This window comes from Gobius niger, assembly GCF_951799975.1.
Source record: "Gobius niger genome assembly, chromosome: 1".
Classification (NCBI taxonomy): Eukaryota; Metazoa; Chordata; class Actinopteri; order Gobiiformes; family Gobiidae; genus Gobius; species Gobius niger.
In genome coordinates this window covers 65,798,548-65,817,451 of record NC_136852.1, presented here as the reverse complement: position 1 = coordinate 65,817,451, position 18,904 = coordinate 65,798,548, and the positions used below count along the sequence as shown (strand labels likewise).

Genomic DNA, 18,904 nt, shown 5'->3' with positions numbered 1-18,904 from the left:
TAAAGGACATGAGGCATCAAGCTGCCACACATGGCCGGTTTAAAGAGGCAAACAGAATGAATTTAACTAACAAACTAATAACTAATAAAAAATAAATACAGATATCATTGTCTTATTGTGTTGTACATGACTGTTTTCTGTGTTACAGTTTCTAAGCATTACTTGCAACATTTTTTGTTTTTTTTAGATGAAGATTATTATTGTTAGATTATTGATGGATTAATTGAACGGTACTTTATTATTCTGTCATTTCATGGAATGCATAGGGTAATATGAAGCGACAACCAGGGCGCAATAATTATAATAACTCTAGAGAGGTATAAGTACTATAAAGCAATCTTACCATTACCGTCTTACTGCACAATATAACAGCTAAAAAGATGGTAGTTTTTTCATGTGCATCGCAAAGCTTTGACCACAAGATGGAGACAAATATTGTGGTAACAAAAGGCAAACTTTAAAGGTACAGGATGTGAGATTCTTGTTTGTAAATATTTCATGAACAGGACGTATTATGTTCAACATCAATAGCAAGATTCTGAGTGATCAACCATTACTAAAACATTTATCTCAGGTAGAAGTGGTTTTAGGACTTGGCATTTATGGTTGCCAAGTCTTATTACGAAAATCTGTTTCAAATGAATACCTCCACCAGCACCTGTCTTCATAAGTTTAATAAAACGTTTTTAATTGCATTTATAGCAGCAGTTTTACTTGTAGAACATTCAAATAATACAGATTGTACTTTTCATAACAATTTCCAGCACAGGGCTGCTGCACTTTCCACATCACTAAAGTTTGTATATTGGCTGTGGTATAAAAAGTGAGAACTGAATAAAGCACTATACAATCCAAACACATTGCACTGAAGGTATTGGACATGGGTGCAGAAGCAAGACGTCATGTTTTCAGTTGGAGCAGGGGGTGATGCCCACGACAGTGACCTGTTCCCCTCTGCACCTGCGCAGGCCGGCCTCACACTCGCGCATGGTCTGGGGAGCTGCGTCCGCCCCCACCCGCACACACACACTCAGGCCTGGGGAGGGGCAGTCTGCAGCAGCCCGACAGCGGCACGTGCTGGTTTGATCTGGAAGAATTCAACAGAGTCAAGTACATTTAAGTGAAATATATTTAACAATAGTGTTTTGGCTTTAAAAAAGGACCCTAACCGTCACAGGTCTCCCATGGGTGACACTTGGTGCAGCCAGAGTCAGCAGGGCGTGCGGGCCAATCACACGCAGAGTTCTCTGCTACAGTATGTTCCTTCTGCAAACACTTCAAAGCATGCATCTTGCACACAGTGAGGAGGTTGCTTCCGATCAGTGGGTGTGTGCCACAGAGCTCCAGAGACGGGCTGACGACAGGACGAGAAGTCACCAGAGAACAACCAAATAAAGTCCGACGTTAGCCATCGGAACACCGGCTTTCAAAGAACTTTTGCAACAGTGTAACTATTTCATGTTTCAGAGCTAAAACTGCAGTACACAACTGGAAACCCACTAGAATATGAGTATGAATAGTCAAACACATGAATGAAACAAAACATCATTTCAAGTATCAGCTCAAAAAAAGTGACTTTTTCAAAGAACCAATAAGACCTACCCGCACTCATTGGGCAGTTTGCACACACATTTGCCTCTGGCTTGCTTCTCCCACACCTGACACTGGACTGAGGGAGTATCAGGGCCACGGTCTGTGTCAGTAATGACTGTGGGGCATACACAGGTTCAGTCTACAGGATTTTTAAGAAGACCAACAGTCCCGCCTCCTTTAAAATCTCTGTAGACTTAAAAAAATAAAAATAAAGAGTAAATAAATAAATGAACACTGATAGTCTGTATGATGATTACAAAATGCTCCTCGCGTTTTCCTCCTGATTGGACCTGACAGGCCAGTTCACAGTAAAGCTCATCTCATTGGTCATATGGCAACGGGGATTCTGATTAGTTGCTGAGGTCAGTTAAAGACTTTAGAAATAAAATGATTTTTTGAACATGAGTTAACCTTACATGAAATAGCAGGCCCATGCGGTGGATTGCATTAGTAAAACATGTAAACTTACAGGCACGTAAAGAACGATGGCAGTTACCCAAGCTATGTGGCAACTCGTCGACATAAAACACTACATTTTAAATCCAAAACTTGAAGTTATAAAAGCATTTTTGTATTTTCAAGTATATGTTATTTTCTTCTTGTAAAAGCCTCCTTTGAGCTATTGAACTCTTTATATCTGAACAAAAAAAAAGTCTATAGAGATTTTCAATTAGATTTTTATGCCCAACAGTGGAAGGAGGGGGGCTGTTGAGCTCCATATGTCTGACTGAATATACGGTGGCTCCAAACACTTTCGAAATATTTTATGGAATAAAAGAATGTGGGGAAAGAATCAAACTACACATTCACATTTAGACACTGTCCATTGGAGATTAAAAAAAAAAAGTCCTCATTTTCCCTCAAATTACCAAGTTAATCAACATTCGTTACAGCTACTGCAGACACTCAATCCACCTCACTCAAGCAGCTACACTGTGTTCCAAATTATTATGCAAATTGTATTTTTGTGTCAAAAAGGTACAAAAAAAAAAAGATTAATGAAACTCATGGATGGTGTTGTGTCTCGGGGCTCTATGAATCACTGACATTAATCTCAGAGACCTGGGATAATTAGTTTTCAGGTTAAGCCCAGTTAAGGGAAAAACTACTGAAAAAGGGTATTCCACTTTATTATGCAGATCATCATTCTCAAGCAATATGGTAAAGAAAAAGGGTCTTTCTGCTGATGAAAAGCGTGAAATAGTTGAAGAACATTTGGAGAACATTTGGAACATTTGGAGCCTCAACAAAAAAAAACTTCAATGAGGGTGGGAGGCAGTTTTCATCCAAACAGAAGCTCTGGGAGGCTATTCTGACATCCTGCAAAGAAATCCAAGCAGAAACTGTCCAAAAACTCACAAGTTTAGTGGATTTAAGAATTTTGAAGCTGCTTTCACACAAGGGCTCCTATGGTAAAATATAACTTGACCTGTTACTATTTTTTTGATTGAAATAGCTTTTGATTTCAGTAAATATGACCTCCTAATGCTACAAATTCAACAAATTGCCATTTTCAGTTAATTACAAGCTTTAAAATGTATTGAAACGATGAGTTGCATAATAATTTGGAACAGTGGATTTGGAGGTTTTTACTATATTTATTTTTGATAAAAATACTGTTATCCCTAGGAGATTTTTTCAACCACATTTAAATGATCCTCTACCAGTTAAAGACTTGAAAATTATGCTGACTCTCATTTGAGTTGACAATTTAGAAAATCTTAGAAAAATGTCATTTGCATAATAATTTGGAACGCAGTGTAGTGACTACATTTTTGAGAATACATCAACTACTTTCTGACAGCCCATGTTGGAAGAGGGAACCTTGTTTGCAGGTGACTTCTGTGGGGTCTGGAGAGAAGTTGAGGCTGGGGTCGCATATGGCCTTCTTCTCCCCATGTAGTTGTTTACCCTCTGGACATGACAAAGTAATTGTATCTCCAATGTCATAGTTGAGCTTATCCGGAGACACCAGGACACCAGCCGCCAGCGTTGGCATCATGCAATTGGATACTAGGGAAAACAGTGAGAGGAGCCAAGTATTTTTTGTGTTGTTCTTACGTAGCATGTGCGATTGTATAAAAGGTTACATTGGCAGACGTCGGGCGCGCCGGACCAGCTTTGAGCAGCTGTACACTCAAATGTGTTCGGACCAGAGAGATGGAAGCCCGCGATGCATCTGTACTCCACTCTGTCGCCAACTAGGTACGTGTCTTTGGGGTCCTGAAACACATAGGTATAGTTGCTCTATATCAGCTATTCCTCAAGGCCAGGGTGTCAATCCTATATGCCCCTCTGGGAACCACTGCTCTATATCAGTGGTTCCCAAACCATTCACTTCAAATACCACCAGAGATCAATAAAGTGAGTTGTTACCAGGACATAACCATTGATAAGCGACGGAGGAGTGCCACACTTCAGTTTGGCAGGGATGGAGAAGTCAAAACACTCTGGCTCAAAGTTCCTACATGAAAAATAAGACAAAAACCACATTTGTTTATTACAGGCCTGATGTGTGTCCGGTGAGTATCACTCATCTGACCTCAGGTAGTTCAGCTGGTCCTCGTCACAGTCTCCTGTCTCCGTTGGTTTGCCAATGCAGTGCTGTCCTCCATTTCTTGGCGTGGGATTGTTACAGGAACGGCTTCGGGATTTACGCCCCCCAGAGCAGGACGACCAGGCGGACCAGCACGACCAGCTGCCATCGACCTCCACTTACGGGACGAAAAACAAGTAAAGAAGCACATAGAGAATAAATAGAGTTTTCCAGGGAATGTTCACATTCCTCTATGTGCACTTTACTAGAATCTCATACTGAAAATGCATTAGTTTTCTTGTTCTAATCGGTAAGATAATTATGTATTGTTTTTACCACTCGAAAGGATTCAAATACCTATACATACACACCATGACAGTATTGCTCCCTGAAAGCTGTGAAAATTGCTTATAAACTCATCCCTGTGAAGAAGTTTTCAAATTTCGGTAACATTGGGGAAAAAACATATGAAAAATTAGCAGGAAAAAGTGGAAGAGAAGTTGAAAAAATAATGAAAAAATGTGGAAAATGGCGGGGAAAAATTAGGGGGAATTGAAAATTTCAGGAAAATTGGGGAAAAAACAGGTGAATTTTTTAGAAAAAATGTAGAAGACAAGTTGAATTAAAAAAAAAAAAACAGGAAAAATTGGAACAAATTTGGGGGGAAATTTTTGAAAATCGGGAAAATTGGGGGAAAACATGTGAACAATTGAGGGAAAAAAGTGGAGGAAAAGTTGAAAAAATTATGAAAAAAATTGGGAAATGGGGAAAAGATATTTTGGAAAATTGCGAGAAAAAAATCAAAAATTTGGGGGAATTGAAAGACAAGCTGAAAAATACTTAAATTGGAAATTTGTTGGGGGAAAAAATGGGGATAAAACAAATAGAAAAAGTAATTTACAAAATGTAAAAAAAAATGGGGAAAAAAACATTTTATCGATTAATATGTAGCAGTACCCTGCCCTAATCTAGAGCCCGCCAAACCTCTTTTCAAACCATTCATATAAATGCACACTCTCTCCCCTCCAAACCCAGCAGCAGAGTCACCAGCCTCTCGGTCTGTATATCCTTACATCGTTCTGGGTCTTCCGCCGCTGAGCCAGGTTTGGGGATGCATTTGCAGACATCGTTGTCCATGACCGCCACTCCGTTCTTGTCGCAGGGCAGGCAGTTGCAGGGGTGGGACTCAGACAAGTACTTCTCTATGGCGTTGCGAAGGTACAGCTTTTTCACACCGGCACAGTGGACCTCTTTCACCAGCTCCCACAGCGGCCTCAGCTGCTCAACAAAGTGTGTGTGAACCGTGATTTTAAAATCAAAGACACAGTGTAAACAATTCACTAAATAAATGTATTGAAATACAAGCTTGACCTGACTTGTAACTTTGCTGGTAGAGAGACACCAGCTCGTATCCATGGAGATGCCAAACATGAGGTTTAAAGCTGGGGTACCTGATTTTAACCCCCACCTGAACCAAGCACATTTTCTCCAATTTGGCTTTACCCAAATCTAAAAGCTGTTTTCTTCTCTTGTTTTTCTCTTTTATGTCATGTTTTTGTCTTTTTCATTGTTTTTATTTTGTTGCCATTTTGATGCTTTTTTTAAGCCTTTAGATTTGGGTAATGCCAAACTGAGATAAATGCACTTGGTTAAGGCTAGAGCTTAAGAGATTAAAACTGTAGAATTTTAGGTTTGACCCAAACTTGTTTCTAGCTCTCACAATCCCTCCTACACATCAGAACTGTAGCTATATGCACATTTTGTCACAACTGTTTACAGCTTTGAGCGGTGGCAGTGAAGTGAAGACAATGCCACAAGATCTGGTTTTGTACTGTGTTTGCAACATACTTTGATAAATATACAGTTACTCTACAACAGGGGGTAGGCAACGTCAGGCCCGCGGGCCAAATGCGGCCCTCCAGCACAGAACCTCTGGCCCTCAAGATGATTTTGAGAAACATTATTATGCAAATAAGAGATCAAATTCCTTTAACAGTACTCTAAAAATGTAAGAAATACTGTCCTACAGTATGTAACGTAACAGTGATTCTCAATGGGTCAGGAACCAAAAGTGGGCCACGGAACCTTTTTCAGTGGATCGCTAGTCTATAGGGAACTTTTTTCAATATTTTCCATCTGAAACAGCATGGAATGTCAGTTTTTAAAGGCCTATCTACTGCTTGTTCAATAAAAATACAATATTTGGTATGATATATGACAAATAAAGGTTTTATTTGGGTTATTTGGGCCTGCCATCCGAGGGTAACGTTGGGTCCCGACTTGGGAACCACTGATGTAAAAAAAACAGTTCTTTACCTTAAGCTAAAATGTTGAGGTCCGGCCCTTGGTGTTTTGGCGATGATGAAAATTGTCCCGCTTCAACGCAAACTTGCCTACCCCTGCTCTACAACAACAAAAAGTCAGGTACCCCAGCTTTAAATACATTAGGACCTCTTTCCGATGCTTTATATTCAAAACTCACTGCTGAAGTAGTGTCTGTGCGTTGCTGATAATGAATTAACTGTCCATGTTTTGAGTCTTATGACAGATTAGCTTATCTTGTGATGTGGCAACATGTGACGATGAATGTTCCACAGTTCTGCTTTAAATATTCAAACATAAAACATCGAAAATGTATCACAATCTTTCGGATACAGATATTGAACTAAAACTTTGATCTTTATTTGCAACGATATCAGCCAAAAACCACAACAAGAGATCTGCAATTTGAGACTTAATTCTATTCCGATATTGAAAATGGAAAATGTAGTTCTATTTACACTGTGGTATTTCACAACATTGCAGATATTATCAGCAGGTGGTAATAAGCGCACAGAAAAGCACCACCGATACAACCTAAGATCTAATAACTCACCTTTGGCTTGATAACTCTGGGGAAGGATCTGACAGAGTCGGCCCAGTCATTGTAGGATCTCCAGTTGGCGTCTGGTGTGCTGGTCGCCACATTCTGCAGCTGAGCGATGAGGGCGTCGCTGCCCCCTTCTACGCTCACTTTAGTCACACTTGTGGTCTTGTTATATACTGTTAAATGACCAACAAAATGCAAATTAATGTCAAGTTCTTAAGGCTTACTGCACCAAAGCTCTTCTTACATTCTGGTTGTCTCGTGAGGTCTTTGTAACCCTTATCACACGACTCATGAGTTATGGGGAAAATTAAAAAGAAGCGCACGGTTTTTTCGCACTCATTATGTTGTGCGATTTCAATGACTGAAATGAGACAAAGAAAAAACAGTTATGCTTCATTAGACATGCTTAATGTATTTAGGTCATTTTTTTGGTTGTCATGGTTCAATTGATTTCTTACCATACCAAATACTTACTATATAAGAATACTGGGTCAAGTCACTCAACTTATTTTTTAAACATGATGTAATAAATACACAAACCTGTTCCTGAACATCTTTTCTGTGTATGTTGCAAACAATGGGCCTTATTCATGAAATATTCTAAGAAAGTTGTAAGATTTGTGGAGTGCCCAAAAGTAAGTTTGAAGCTGAAAGTGTTCTTCTGGAACAAATCCTAAGAAAACTCTTGTGGACTCTAGCTCACACAAAAAATACAGTTTTTTAATATTATCACATTCATGATGGATCCAAAAATATGGTCAAAACATACAAACGTTATTTCATTACAAATCAAATTCTTTGAGGCAATAAAAATAGTAATGCATTGGTTTTTATGAATAGAACTTTTCTGGACACTCAGACGCTTCACTGTGCATTATTCATTCATTCCATAGTTGTGGTAAGCTACTGTTGTAGCCACAGCTGCCCTGGGGTAGACTGACAGAAGCGAGGCTTCTGATCTGCGCCATTGGCCGCTCCGACCACCACTAACCACTCACACGTAACTCATTCACAAAAACACCAATGAGTTAATTATTATTAACACTTTATTTTCACTACATTGACACTTTGTATCTAACATGTATCTAACTCACAGGTACAAGTCAATACTTGGTGTTTACAGAGCACGTTACATTGTATTAAATTTAGTTAGGTACAATGTATTAAAGGGACAACACAGAGTTTAAAAATGTTAAAATTGTGTATTTTCCTCCCCCTACATGTTTCAACAATGTCCTAATGTGTAGAATGAGCCCAGACCTGTTCACCACAACTGCCTCTGAAATCCAGCACTGTCGGTCAAAAAGGTGTTAATTCAGGTCCGAAGCAGTGTTAATTTTGACAACATATTTTATTTTAGTTTTAGTCTTTTGACTAAAATGTAATTTAATTTTAGTCGAAATTTAGTAAAAAAAAAAAACGTTTCAATGTTAGTCTAGTTTTAGTCGACAAATTTGCATGTCAATTTAGTCGACTAAATTTAAGACTAATTTAGTCGACTTTGCATTTATAATATTCATTATAATCATATTTAATCCAGGTCCTCGACTTCATGGAGCTGCTCCACATGAACAAAGCTCAGAGCTGATCCTTTGGCAGAGAATTTACATGATCTGAGGCTCTTTCAGACGGTCAATAGAAGTTTGGATGATTTTAGTCTCTCCTTTTCATTTTTATTTAGTCTTATTTTAGTCGACTAAAATATCTGGACATTTTAGTCATAGTTTTAGTCTCATGAGAAACGTTTAATTTAGTTTAATTTAGTTTAGTTTAGTTTGTTCCAAAGGCAATCTCCACTTTGAATGATCACAAATCATAGTCCTGCTGTTCATTATTGTTATGTTGATTTTAAATGTGCCTGTGTTTTTATGGAAGTGTGTGTGCATGTTTTGAGCCTGTCAAAGACGAATTTCTGTCGCCTTTGGGGACAGACAATAAAGTTCTTCTTATCTTATCTATCTTATCTTTTGTCCTATTTTAGTCGTCAAAAATATCACTTTGACTAAAATTAATACTAAATATTTTAGTCGACGAAATTAACACTGGTCCAAAGTGCCGTCATGCACGACCTTAAAGGAATAGGCCACCGTTTTTACATACTGAGATATGTTCTTACCTTAGCTTTGACGAGTTCTATAGGACCTGTCTGATCTTCACCCGTGCCTTTAGTCACGTAAACACAGCGCAGACGGCGTTAGCATTTAGCCTCCCCCCCCCCCCCCCTCTATAGCTCCAAAACAGGTCAAGATAGAAGCTACCAAGCTCTTCCACGTTTTCCCTTTTTAAATATGGTTACGTGAAGTGTTACACTACAAAGTATAATTACACAAAATTAAACAATGTGGATTTTCTAAGCGGATAAAAGGGCGAACTATATTGCAAGGCGTAATAATACCAGGAGTAGTTCGAAATCCGTGCAGTAATCTTCACTTTACTGTGCGGATGCCAAATTACTCCTGATATTATTACGCCTTACAATATAGTTCCCCCTTTTATCCGCTTAGAAAATCCACATTTATTTTAATTATATTTTGTAGTGTAACACTTCACGTAACCATATTTAAATAGGGAAAACGTGGAAGAGCTTGTTAGCTTCTATCTTGACCAGTTTTGGAGCTATAGAGGAGAGAGGGAGAGGCTAAATGCTAACGCCGTCTGCGCTGTGTTTACGTGACTGAAGGCACGGGGGAAGATCAGACAGGTCCTAAAGAACTCGTCTAAGCTAAGGTAAGAACATATCTCAGTATGTAAAAACGGTGGCCTATTCCTTTAATATAGAAGGTGCAGTTACACGTATGACCTGAGGTGGCAGTCTCTGATGAATCTCCTTGACTTGCCCATTTGTGGAAGTTCAGTGGGTGTGTCTCTGTGTGTTGCCATGGTAACAAAGGGTATTCTTAGTGTCACATTTGTAAATTTTGGGCATTTTCTCTTTGAGGAAGAGACTTGGCTTCTTAAAACCTTCATGAATGAAGCCCAGACTACTGTATTTATTTAATCAAATGTCAAATGTGACTGTCAGTTCAGTGATGATGACTTACTTTTGCGTGTTCGCAGGTCAGAATCCAGTCGCACAATGACCCTGAGCGAGCCTCCCAGACTCCCCTCCGACATGTAGTGCGTTCCAAACCGGGTCAGGAGCTGTCTGTATGCGGCGTAGTCGTACACTGTAGGCAGCTTTGTGAGCGCCTTCCAAAACTCCTCAGCAATGGGAATATACTTTGGAGCTGTCGCCTGGAAAGAAGCTATTTCGATGTCGTTCTTCAATACTAAAAGGTGAAAGTTCTAGAAAGAAACAAGATAGTCAGCACTTCCTCCCAGTTGCTTTTGGCACGATGTCAAGTTGGAAACACCAACCCTTGTTCGAACATCGGTCTCATGGTAGTCATAATTGCGAAATCCTTTTGTGGTTCCAGTAACTGTTTCTCTTTTGACAATGTCCTTTGCGTAACTCCATTCGTTCTCAAACATCTCATCGCTTAGGTCATTCTGAACTTTGACCTAGAGCACAAGTCACAACAACAAATGTCACTCAAAAGGTGCTGTGCATGGAGGTCAGGTTTATATTTCCCCCCCAGAGTCTATGTCTCTCGCGTCTTGTCTAGGAACTCACCAAGAAATTGTACTTGAGGAGACTTTGTGGCATCCTGTAGACATTGTTGTCAATTTTGCGACACTGTCCTCCGAAGCTCTTGGTGTTGATGACGAGGCCTCTGCTTTGTCCGGTTGCTATATCAACTCTAGATCAAGATTCAGAGCATTTTGTTGGACTGCATGGACTTGATATAGATGTTAAAACATTAGGTAGCACTTAATTTTACACTATCCTTTGTACCTGCCACAAGTACAATGTAATGTGCTCTGTATCACGAAAAGGCTCCAGTTTTAATTGGTGGTAATATCTTGCAATGTAACAAGAGCAACATGCATGAGATACTATTATAAATGTGCTCCAAATGCTCATCTGGACACAGTTATTTTCACAATGGGTTATAAGAATAAAGCCTTTGGAACATACAGTAGAAAGCCAATACACCAAAACATCTGCTGGTATGGAGACGGCATTGTTTTGTGCTGTTGTGGATCATATTTAATATAGAGGACAATAGCAGGTGGTGAATCTCTTACCCAACTCCAAGGAGCTCTATGTTGGGCGGGGGTCTCTGGATGGGACAAATAAAGTGCTGTTTCCTTTCACAAGTGCGTTCATCTTCATTGTCCTCCTCACAGTCCTGATCCCCGTTGCACATCAGAGACTTGGGGAGGCACATGCCTATGGAGAGTCAAAGTCGAGTTCTCAACTATTTGGGTGCAACACAAGTTTTGTTTTTCGTCCCTCTACTGTTTGATGGTTTAGCAGTAATGTCCTTTTCATACTGAGCTGTCATGTTAGGTCTTGTTTTGTTTCCGTTTACATTTAGCAAAAATAGAAATGCCACACTTTTGTTTTTGCTCTCATTTTTCATGGGGTAAACTCAAATACATCAACTTTTATATATATATAGTACACAATAGACCCATGTCTCCCAAAAATGTTCAAAATCTGTCAAAATCTGTGTGAGTGAGTACTTTTCCTTTGTCAAGAGAATCCAACCCCTCATAGGTGTGGCAGATGCTGATTAGACAAATGAATATTGCACAGTGTGCCTTAGGTTGTCTACAATAAAAGGACGCTCTGAAATGTTGCTTTATTGGGGGCACATAGTTAGTTAGTTAGTTGACTGGTCAAACCACTAAGGGCAGCACAGTGGTACAACGGTTATCGCTTGTGCTTCACAGCTAGAACGTCACTGGTTCGATTCCCACTGTGTGGAATTGGCATGTTCTCCCTGTGTCTACGTAGGTTTCCTCCGGGTACTACAAAAAACATGTACAATAGACCAGGATGAAGCAGAGTGTGTTTGAGAGTGCGAGTGTGGGGCAATTAATGCAAATTAGCCCATGGCTACAATCCGGAGTAGCATGTTTACATGCACGAGTCCCATGTATGTTCATTAACATGCACTATACCGAGCAAATAAATAAATATTGATATGGACAACGAGCACAGGCGCATTTTGAATGACATTTCCCCCATTGAGCATGTTTGGGATGCTCTGGATTGGCGAATACAAAACTGAACATTTCCTTTTATTGTAGACAGCCTAATGCACACCTGTGCAATATTGCTACGGTCTAATCAGCATCTTGATATGCCACACTTGAAGGGCGATGGATTCTCTTGACAAAGGAGAAGAGCTCACTCACACAGATTTTGACAGATCTGTGAACGATATAGAAAGAAAGAAATGGGTCTATTTTTGTCCATAGAAAAAGTTATATGTCTTTGAGTTCACCCCATGAAAAAGTGTTATATAGCCAACTTTTGTCATTGCAGCGCTGACATTGTTCATTTAAAACAATAGATGACAGGGTAATGATTAGATGCATGAAAGCAATCTCCAAAAAATGAACATTTTCCAAAGTCATTATCTCTGTTTTTGTAAGAGATTAAAACATTTGGCACCTGATCTGCAGCGGAACCGGTCTCCACATCCGTGCTCCAGGGGGCAGGCTTTAGTGGTTTCACACGGCCGGGTCTCACTCCGGTCTCCGCTACATCCGTGCCCTTCATACTGGGCGTACACCGCTATGGATCGAGTCCGGGTCTAAAACAAATGGTATTTTGAAGTTGTTTGTATGGTCCAGTGGCATATAAGATAAGATAAGATAAACCTTACCTTCATGCTTACATTTTACTGGAGGTTATAATCATATACTTGCACTTGCTGTAAGAATGGTTGTGTGTGTTGTGCAATGAATGTCATGATGAAAAAATGGCAAATGTCCAATTGTTAATCATTCTTATTTTAATTGAAAATAAATAATCAAGCATATTATTTAAATCTCTGTGTGTGATTTGAGTCTGTCTCCTTCAAATATTTTATCCATCATGACTGGAACGATACACTTTTGTCACAATCTGATACACATCATGATAGTCAGGAGCCGAACAGATACACAATACAGTTAGTATTTATGAAACGTAATATGTTTACCTCAAAATAATGAAAAAGAAAACAGTCATGTGTCCAAGGTTTAATTTCACATTTATTGAAGTGTTAAAGGAACAGGCCACCGTTTTTCCATACTGAGATATGTTCTTACCTGAGCTTAGACGAGTTGATGCGTACCTGTCTGGTCTTTGTGCGTGCGCTCAGTCACGCAAAAAGACCAAAGCTGTTGTTAGCATTTGGCCTCTCCTAATGTATTCCTTTAGCTCAACAGTATTAAAAGTATTGCAATACTGGATAAAGTATTGCTGCTTGATATTGTGGCAAAAAGTATTGAGCCGATACGATATGTTGTGTTTTTATATGTGATGATGGTGATGATGGTGATGATGGTGATGATGAGGATGATGATAATGAGGATGATGATGATGAGGATGGAATGTAATAAGAGACTGAGTGATCTGTTATGGATGTGATACTACAGATGGAAATTAGCTTGAGAAGCTACAGTCTGGTACGGTCATCTTTGCTCTCGAGCATAATTGTAATTGTACACTGTCCTGATAAATAAACAAACAAACAAATATATCGTATCGTATTACAATATATTTGTCGCATTGCTAATATCCATATTAATGAGCTCGTCCAGCTGTAAATAGGCAGTGGTTCGAGGGGCATCTCTTAGGTGACTTGCTCAGGTAACGTGTATTTTCTTTCTAACCCTGTACAGTGTGCGTCATTTGAAAACGTTTTTTAACCACGCATTGGCGCACACACTGCATAAAAGTTCATACGTGCTCATTTTTTGGGCAGTTTTACTATGTGCAGTTGCGATAAATACAACAGCACCGGCTAAACAATATGATTTGCGTTGTCTCAGCCTCAAATTTTGCGCATCGTGGCAAAATTGCCCTATTTTCTCACATCCATTACTATTGGGTCCATGAGTTATATTTGCGCAGCCGACATGTGGCGTTGATTAGACACGCAAAGCTCAACTGCACTTGCTTTTTGCTCCACTTTAGTACACACTATCGCCGTGTTTGCACATGTGCAAACGTGTGACAAATCAGGTCTTAAAGACATTTGCAATGGTCTTGGCGTGCAAACTGAACTTTGCATATTCAGAGTTCATCCAGCTGATACCATGGTGAGGTAGATTTACCCTTATTATTAAAGGGACTATAGGGAGTTTAAAAATGTTAAAATGATGTATTTTCCTCCCCCTACATGTTCCAGCCATGTCCTAATGTGTAGAATGAGCCCAGACCTGTTCATCACAACTGCCTCTAAAATCCTGCACTGTCACTCAAAAAGGTGCTACTTCGGGTCCGAAGTGCCATCATGCACGAGCTTGATATAGAAGGTGCAGTTACACGTATGGCCTGAGGTGGAAGTAGTGAGTATAAAATGGCCAACTTGCATCCAGCCCCTTTAACTCATCATTTCAATACACACATTACCTTTATTATAAAGCATGCAATGTAGTTTAGGGAGCCTGAAAAAAAGCATAATAAAATACAGTGATATACACTCCTCTTGAGACATATACTGACCTGTGTTTTGGTGCAGCCGTCACACTGGGACCAATCTCCAAAGGGGCCCCACTGACAGTTTATCCTCAGGTCCGGGCACCTCTGACGAAACGCGAACCCAAACATTGAAAGTATGGCAGACAAACAATGCCTGCTCTCACTCGTTTCTCCAAGACATGGGTTCCCTCCATTCTGGCTGTAGACAGCGATTGAGCGAGTCCGGGTCTTAAGCATAAAAAAATAAGATGATAATGATGAGTGCAAAAATAAACTCCGCACTGAAATGCAGCAAAAAGTGTGCTCTCAAAATTATTTATCACTAAATCCAATAAATAAAGATATTTTCCTTCATGGCCAACTTGAAATAGGCAAGGCAAGGCAAGTTTATTTGTAGAGCACAATTCATACACAAGGCAATTCAAAGTGCTTCACAGTTGAAAACAAATAGAATCAATAAAAACATCAACATAAAATTAATCAATTACAGTAAAAGGCGAGAGTGCAGATAAAATACTTTCAGTCAAATATTAACATGCAACTAATTAATCAATCATGTTATTTATTTGCTGCTTGTGAACCTATGTAGAAAATAGGCTTGCCACTGACCCGAATTAAAGAACATCCATCGCATGAGGTCCACTCGCTGTACGGCCCCCACTGGCAGTCCACCCTCTGGCCAAACCTTAGACATGAGTTAGCAACAAATGATTGGTACTATTGTGTGCATTGACCTAGCCCAGAATGATAACCTTCTGTGTTTTTTAATACACAGGGATATGAGCGTGCTCTCGTTCACTGCTCAAGCCAAACTCAAACAGACCCTTGCAATCAGATTTGTTTATTTGCAGTGATGTCTTGTTAGCGAGCAGTGTCATCCTCAAAAACAACACAAAGGACATCCAAGAGCTTTTTTTCCAATTGGCTGTAACTGACCAAAAACACCAGCAATAGGTGGGTTTTTGTGATTCATAATCCAATTCAAATATTTACGCAGAACTGCTAATAACCCCACCACCACAATGCACTTCAGGCCTTAACGGATTGGTTTAATTCATTTCCTGTTTGCTCGCTTTTGCTTTTGCTTTTGCTTTTGCTTTTGCTTTTGCTTTTGCTTTTGCTTTTGCTTTTGCCCTTGAAATGTAGTGTGAAGTGCTAGTGCCGGAACTGACCAGACTCAATCTCTGGTACAGCGGTGATTCTGTACTTCTCGTGTGCTTGTAGCTATGGTGTTTAGTGTGGAGAAGTTTCATCTGTACATATAGTCACATAAGCCATGAGAGACCATAGTTAGGAAACCTCTCTTGAGTGCACCCAAGAGACATCAATGAAGAATGTTATGCAATACGCATTCAGAAATACGACCTCATCTCAGGGCTCTGTAGAAGCTGAAATTGAGACTGTTACTATGGTGCAACACTATACATTTTAGCTGACCGTCTATACCAGATCAGGAGAACTACAAAAGATGACTGAACTCTACAAACTGTGATCCAAATGATGAAGCAGGGACGTCCATCAGACAAAAGGGCCATACCACAGGAAATCAAACCTTACTTCTCATTCCAGGAGGAATTAAGTTATCAGAATGGCATTATGTTTTTTGAGGTGAACATGCTGTTATTCCGTCATCCCTGCAGTAAGACATTACTCCTCACATCTCGGTGCAGACACCTCAGACTCTCTCATGTGTTCCTCAACCAGAGGCTGCTGAGACTGTAAACACCCCCCAAATGGACCCTTTATAATCCAGCCGAACCCTCAGAGTGATGCCTGTAACAGTGATGTGTTGTGGTAGAGTTGTTCAGAAGCCTCAGCGCTACAAGACTTTTCTACTTAACAGGCACTGGGTAAACATTATAGGGGAAAATATAGTTAAATGTGTTTTGAGCTGTTTAAAGCTGGAGTACCTGATTTTTCCTGTCAAACAGGGACATTTTTTTGTTTTGGCCAAGACTTGTTTCTAGCTCTCACCATCCCTCCTGTGCATCCATGTTCAAGCAATTTAATCATATGCGTGTTTCAAAGCAAATTATTCACAGAGATGACATAATAAGCAACTTTTACAACTTTAAATGGACTACACGGAGTTTAAATGTAAATGTAAAAATTAAGTATTTTCCTCCCCTTACATGTTCCAAACAGTGTCCTAAGGTGTAGAATGAGCCCAGACCTGTTCACCACAACGGCCTCTAACATCCTGCACTGTCACTGAAAAAGGTGTTAATTCGATCCGAAGTGCCGTCATGCATGAGCTTAATATAGAAGGTGCAGTTACACGTATGACCTGAGGTGGCAGTAGAGAGTATAAAATGGTTAACTTGCATCTAGCCCCTTTAAGGAAGCAATACTGTCAGAGTAACTTAAAGGGGCTAGATGCAAGTTCGTCATTTTATTCTCACTACTGCCACCTCAGGTCTTATGTGTAACTGCAGCTTCTATATAAAGCTCGTGCATGACGGCACTTCGGACCCAAATTAAAAACTTTTAAGTGACAGTGCAGGATTTTAGAAGCAGTTGTGGTGAACAGGTTTGGGCTCATTCTACACATTAGGACATGGCTGGAACATGCAGGGGGAGGAAAATACATAATTTTAACATTTTTTAACTCTGTATAGTCCCTTTAAACAAAAACTAGATCGCAAATTCACAATTTCCACAATTAAAAAAAAATATATATATTCATTACAAAAAATTAAAAAATTAAAAGAGAACAAATTAAATAACATACACTCATTAATTATTTAAGCTTAAGTTCAGCCTTGGTGGCCCCCTATAGGATGTGGGGGCCAGTGTATTTGCACACAGTTAGCTTCTCTCCAGAAACAGCTTTGCTACACAATGTTGCACAAGTTCATACGTGCTCATTTTTTGGGCAGTTTTACTATGTGCAGTTGCGATAAATACGACAGCACCGGCTAAACAATATGATTTGCGTTGTCTCAGCCTCAAATTTTGCGCATCGTGGCAAAATTGCCCTATTTTCTCACATCCATTACTATTGGGTCCATGAATTATATTTGCGCAGCCGACATGTGGCGTTGATTAGACACGCAAAGCTCAACTGCACTTGCTTTTTGCTCCACTTTAGTACACACCACAATGTCCACTAACAAGTGGACATTGATAATCAGACTTACCCTTTAGTACATAGGAGCAGAAGCCATGGCAAGACAGTCAGACAGATCTCTGCAACTCCCTAACAGTAAGAAATACAGTATCAAAGAAATGGCCACTACTTTGACATATTAGAAAACATGTCCACAAACAAGTTAAAAGTAAGCAGCACTTGCCTTCATGGTGAACACAGAGAAGCTGAATGCACGACTGCTCCCTCCTCTTACCGTAAGAGGGGTCTGAGGGCCGGGGGACTTCTCTGGAAATGAGAGTTGAGAATGGGTGTGTGCTATGTGGGAGTGCGAGTGTGCTGCATATGTGTGTGTGTGGAATCAAATCCCTAAAGTATTTCTCTTCCTGACCAGTGTTGACCTGTGGTTGTGTAATGTTACAGTGGTGCACAGCAGTGTCCAGCAGATGTATTTTATCCAGGCGTCTCCCCAACAGCGCACTGGAAACAAGAGGCGAGATGTTTTAGCGCCTTCTCTCTGATGGGATCCTTGTTTCTTTTGAGTATTTAACAAAATGAACACTTACATTGGTTGCTTATACAACAGTAGGTACATCTAGCTAGCCATATAAACAAGAAATGCCGCCATGGCTTAGTGGATAGCACTTTCCCAGCAAGAATGTCTGGGGTTCCATTATTTCGGTTTGAAGTATTTTATTTTTCCATCAACATATAATGGATAAAGTAGACCTTACCGAACCATGACTTTAATAATATTTCACTGAAGGCCAACGCCCCCCCATTCACAAACTCACGCTAAACAAAGTGTGTCTGCAAAACATTTATTGTGGTAAATACAGCAAACTTAAATTTGGTTTTCTATGTGTACAGTCACATCAACATTAGTTTACATTCAGAATGCTCCCCTCGGTCCCCGCTACAGTGTGTATGTGCACTTTGTTGCATTAGACTTGCACAGAGTACTGATCCTCCATTAGGTACATGTGTTTTTACATTCGGACCCTGTAAACATTTTGAGGACAGGCAGCATTGTACTGTATACTTGTCAAGTATGATCTACTACAGCAGCCAAACAGACACTGGTTACATGACTTCAGGTTTCACAAGTATGTAGATGCAGCTCGGAGCCAGTAGAAGAATATAGCTTTACAACTCTAGAAACTAGACACTTGTATTTAGTAGTGCGTGTATATAAGTGCAGCACATTCAAACACAGAGTAAACACATGTACACACAGAAGTACAGCAGCAGTAGCAGCAGCGCCCTCTCTGGACTTAAGTCGGAATCACACCC

General features: G+C 39.9%; 1 protein-coding gene across 1 annotated transcript; it reads right to left on the bottom strand.

Annotated features, from left to right (window-relative positions):
* Window positions 1-709: 709 nt before the first annotated feature.
* Window positions 710-17,902, bottom strand: LOC306959866 (complement component C7-like). Its single transcript, XM_079552111.1, has 19 exons — window positions 17,813-17,902; window positions 17,664-17,718; window positions 15,133-15,208; window positions 14,548-14,751; window positions 12,505-12,646; window positions 11,127-11,271; window positions 10,612-10,738; window positions 10,356-10,499; window positions 10,040-10,283; window positions 7,243-7,359; window positions 7,005-7,171; window positions 5,203-5,407; window positions 4,136-4,307; window positions 3,970-4,057; window positions 3,684-3,816; window positions 3,418-3,606; window positions 1,603-1,708; window positions 1,170-1,354; window positions 710-1,087 (listed from the first exon to the last, which is right to left on the bottom strand). Exons 1-19 carry the CDS (start codon window positions 17,820-17,822, stop codon window positions 909-911), a joined length of 2,688 nt encoding a protein of 895 aa, XP_079408237.1. The 5' UTR covers window positions 17,823-17,902; the 3' UTR covers window positions 710-908.
* Between the last annotated feature and the right edge of the window lie 1,002 nt (window positions 17,903-18,904).